Source organism: Suillus discolor (genome assembly GCF_016758755.1).
Source record: "Suillus discolor strain FC423 chromosome Unknown F5147scaffold_257, whole genome shotgun sequence".
NCBI lineage: Eukaryota > Fungi > Basidiomycota > Agaricomycetes > Boletales > Suillaceae > Suillus > Suillus discolor.
The window spans coordinates 5,770-10,902 of record NW_024541504.1 but is presented as its reverse complement, the minus strand read 5'-3'; the positions used below and the strand labels follow the sequence as shown (position 1 = coordinate 10,902).

The following is a 5,133-nucleotide window of genomic DNA, read 5'->3' as shown; positions in this document are numbered from 1 at the left end:
TGAACTCCCCGAACGGCTCCTACAGCCCTGGAACCCCTTATCCATGAATCCCTTCGACAATCGATGAAGAATCATTCAACAAAGATTAAGAAGACCCCTCCTCGGGAGACGACCCCAAGAAACTCCTGCAAGCCTTGGCACCTGCCCCTGGACCCCGAACCTTCTCAACCCAATGAAGATAGTATCAACAAAAGGTTAAAAGAAGATGACCTTCGAATATCCAGACAGATCTTGAAAGATAGATCGAAACAAAAGATAAAGAAGAAGAACCGGAGAAAGAACGAACCCTCGGAAACTCCTGCAAGCCCGCGGATCTCTTATCCACAGAACCCCCTTCGACATCCAGATAGATCATGACAGATCTCAACAAAAGATAAGAAGACGATCCTCCGGAACAAGGCTAAACTATCATGAGACGAACTCCTTGGAAACTCCTGCAAGCCCTCGGAACCCTCTAGAACGACTTCGACTCTGATCATCAAACAAAAGAGATCGAAGCAGATACCATCAATGGCAATGATTACCACCCTCTGATGATGACGAACCTTGATCCTGATATAAACAAAGGATTAATGAAGATCGTACCTATCACGGCACCTCCCCTCTGATAGCGCAGAACCACCCCTCGTGTCCCGATAACGAGAAGATCTTAGCCTCATGGCTAGATAGATAACGATAGAAGAACTTAACAAAAGATAAGTCTAGAAATCAAGCGGAGCTTGGAATGATCTGGACGCCATATAAGGCCTCTCCCAAGAACATCTTTCCCCAGAAACCTCCCAACATCATGACGACCTCTATTGAAGAAGAAACTATCCGCATTGCACTTAAGGACTCCGACTATGGACGAATCCTTAAGACGATCGAGAACAACGCGTTCAGCGAAACCACTATTCTCACCCCCATGTACTCCCAAGTGATCGACGACATCCTTGGTGAGCAAGACGCCAGACTCAGTGCAGGGACATCCCTTGCTGTCTGCATTATCCGTACCACGAAGCTACTGGAAGACGTAGCCAATCGTGATGACCTCGATGAAAGCACGAAGAAACTTGCCGTGCTTCATTTACAGAAAAGGATTCGCGTACTCGCGCTTCACCTCCTTCCGCTCGACTTCCCAGACATCGTGAACCAAGCTGTCAGAACAGTCGAGGCAAGGCCTCATGTTGAAGAAAGATCCCGACCGGTGCGCCTGCTGAGACGAAAGGCGGCCACTATAGATCGTACCCGTACCACGCTCTGCAAGCGTTGCGGAGGATACGGACACTCATTTAGAAAGTGTCCAGATTATGTTTGTTGCATCTGCGATGAACTAGGACCTGACCATCTGTTGGTCCACTGCCCTCAACTCAATGGATGCATCGTACTCCAAGAGTTTAGAGATGAAGAGAAGTTTTTCGAAGCTCTCTTAGATTGGGAGCATAATCATAAAGCGCTCGCGGACCTCACGCTCAGATACCCAGCACCGCCTTCGCCCAAACCAGAAACTCCTCCCGTACCAGCCGTCTCCACGCCTCCGATACCTCCGGTGATGGAAGCTGACGAAGAACACAGGATAGTCAAAATCGGTGACTTTGACGCTAGTAATGGGGTAATGTTACAGTAACATGGCATGAGTCCCCTGCCAGCAGACAGCCCTCTGCCACCGCACGGCTATAGACGATACCGGAGTCTCACCAGCTCTATGACGATAGATGACGACAGATAACGATAGATGATGATAGACGATAAGCGGCAACTGCCGGCTTAGATAAGCGGTCTGGACCGCACGTGACAACACATGACGACATAGGTCTAGAAGACCTATTTATGTTATCAAGATAGAAGGCAAGCCTCGTACTGCCTCATGTACTGATAGAAGGATGCCTCATGGATCCTATCTACGATAGAAGCCCGCCTCATGGACGCTATCTCTGACTCATGTAGATAAGCAGATTAGAACCCAGCTTTAGGCTGAGCTTAGATACGAAGAGTAGCCTTATATAAGGTCGAAGATTAACAGTAGACGTTCCTTACTTTAATCTTACTAGGTTTACCCTTGAACTCCTTGTCCCGCTAAAGCTACCTGCTCGACATTGACTCGTACCTTCAGTGACGCCTCTCACTGTCTGTAAACCCCACTATCATCTCAGCATAACCCCTCGTTAACCACCACGAGCTACGTTCGAGTACGCAACCTTTGCTTGTCTGTAAAGGCCGACGACTCTCAGCACTCGGTACCACTGTCGTGGTTGTCGCTGTTAGATTATCCTAGTCGCACACGACCGTTTGTCGTAACACGGAAACACTGCGACTTTCGCACTTCAAATCAAAAACACGGCCTATGATATCTGGCAGCCGCAGCACTGATCAGCTTCTCGCCGACCTTCAAAATGCAATCACAGGCCTACCATTGACTGTGCCAGAAGGAACAGAGGATAGCCCTCTTGCCACACACCTTTGTGATTTTAATGGTGATGAAGAAGAGGGGCCGTTTTACTCTTTTAATCGCTCATGGGAACGGGCATTTCAACGTAATGGATACTATGTACACTAGTTTTGCATCCATGCATATGAGTTGCATACTTCGACGACCAGAACTTATGGCCCACTAGGAATCTTGGCCGTTGTGCTCACATTTTGCTTGAACACCTTTACAAGACTTATACGACCGACGACGGCACCATTAGAAAAACATCCGCTACCATTCCCACATCAGTCCCAGCCTCGCCATCAAAATCTGCCCTCATTGCAGCTTTGACTATGTCTCGCAGTGGTTCCTCTACAGTTCAAAACGAGGTAGACGTCTATCTAAGTGGTCTCTATCCTTGTCCACCTGAACAAATGACCAATCCCCTTCAGTGGTGGAAGGTGAGTACACTTCTCATATAATTTCTACTGAAAATGTCTCGATGTAGTCTTCGCAGCAACATGAGACAACATTTCCTATCCTGTCAGGCAATAATGACATATTGATGCATCAGAACAGGCTAACTAGCCTAGTTTTGTGATGCATCATCTGTCCGGTACATATTTCGGCTGTGCTGTCCATATTTGGCACTCGTCCGTCCATATTGAATATTGAGCGGGTTAACCGGTACCTTGCTTCCCTTCTCCTTGCTTCCCGCTTCTCTTCTCGTTCCAGGCCTTCTTGCTTACATAATTTAATTATTTGGCAGCCTGCATCGGTAGGCCTCTTACCAATCCAGTCATGCTCCGCCTTGACTCTGCCCGCCTCTTTCCTTGCCCAGCCCTCCATATCTGCACTTGCTAGCAGTGTGATATAAAGTATCCTTCAAATGTCTTCACAATCCCCATCTTAACCTCAACCTCACAGGCTTTCAGCTCTCCACAATCACCATCTCCACCAGCAGTGACAACCCATCGACCAGCCCTTGATACTGCCGCCGCATATACATGCTCCTCACGGACACCCTGCACTTCCTCAATCTCCTCGCCTGACTTCAGATCCCATCGCCGAGCAGCCTTATCCTCATATCATTTGCTGGCCGCATCTGGTAAATGGGACAGATTGAATCCATGACCCGCTGCCCATTTTCTTTTGTTCACAGTGACCCGGATATACTACCACATGTATTAAGTATATAACTAGTCAGAAACGTGCGTGTATGCGTCGTCGCGCTGCATTGTTGTCAATGTCCAACTTCTTAATACATTTGAAAGCCACTGTGTCTCCCGCATTCCATACAAACCTTCATTATGGACAGTGAATCGAAGACAGTTCCCTCTGCGACCTGCAGCTGCAACAACATTGAACGGATGTTAAGGTTTGATGCCACACTGATGTCGTTCTCGCATTCTCGTGGATTGAATAAAATACTGTTTTGGACGCGGAAACGAGATACATATTACAGGATGGTCGGACCATAACCCGCATTCAAATTTTGAACATAAGTCTAATAATTCCCAACTGTGCGGCAGCCTAGTGTGACGAAGCCATGTTTGAACTTTGTGAGGTTCCGAAATCACAAGTGCTTAAGATCATGGCATTAATGTTAGAGCAATATTTGATGTATTAGTTTTGGTCCTACCAACTTGAGTCAAAAGTCGTTGGAGTTTTACTTACACATCTGTATACTACTAGTCACTGGTGCCACCTTCTCAATCTCTCAAAATTTCAACCATCACTCGTCACTCTGACTCACTCATAGCACATGGATGCACTAAACTGCATTCATAAGCCTAATCTACAACAACCAATATATACTACTGCGCCATAAATAATCTGTAAACTCGAGCCACCGTTATGGTCTGACCACTGCAATAATTTGATTCAGACGCAACCATGGTCCATTTTTGTCTGTGAACAACATTGTTCCATTCAACACTTATCTTCAATCTACTACTTTCTCAACCCTCATAGGTATGTTTTTAATGCAATTCCATCTTTCATTCAAATGATTTTCACACAGCTATGTCTTCCAATAGTGGGACCAAGTTGTTTGGAGTCGAGGTGTTTGTTGAGTAGTCTAATAAGGTGCGTGGTCCATCCGCTACAGGTACTATCTTCATTAACCGCCAATGTTCACTCCCTTCGCCATTCCGGACAACACCCAACACCTGTAACCGCTCCGGTCCATTACTCAGACCCTGCAAGGCTCAGCGGCGCTAGGTGAATACTGCATGACAGTATTATCTGATAACTGCTAATACTACCCAATCCTATCCCTGCACCTCAGCACATTCCCTCTCACACACTTGCTGTTCTTGCTGGCTGGCTCTCGCTCGCTCACTGTCTCTCACACACCCGCTATCTGCTCTCGCCCACCGTCTCTCGCCCGCTGTCTGCCCTCGCCCGCTGTCTCGCACTCACCCGCTATCTGCTCTCGCCCACCGTCTCTCGCCCGCTGTCTGCCCTCGCCCGCTGTCTGCCCTCGCCCACTGTCTCGCACTCGCCCGCTGTCTGCTCTCACCCGCTGTCTGCTCTCACTCGCTGTCAGCCTGTCACTCACTCGCTGTCTCTCACTCGCTCACTTCTCATAGATATACCTTTCCTGTCTGGCGTCCAACACGCAGGTTTACTCATGCCACATATCAGCCTGTGTGGCTGTATGCTGTAGAAGCACCTACAACCCAGAATCCAGATGGGCCTGTTATAGGTAATTTTTCGCATTTTTGTGTATGCTATCTGTA

General features: G+C 47.7%; 1 protein-coding gene across 1 annotated transcript; it reads left to right on the top strand.

Moving 5' to 3' along the window:
- Positions 1-787: 787 nt before the first annotated feature.
- On the top strand, positions 788-1,412 carry F5147DRAFT_660075 (uncharacterized protein; the record flags this gene model as incomplete). The annotated part of the gene is made up of 2 exons (XM_041434646.1): positions 788-1,186; positions 1,317-1,412. The coding sequence occupies 2 exons, from the start codon at positions 788-790 to the stop codon at positions 1,410-1,412; spliced, it is 495 nt and encodes a 164-aa protein (XP_041284438.1).
- Positions 1,413-5,133: the final 3,721 nt, after the last annotated feature.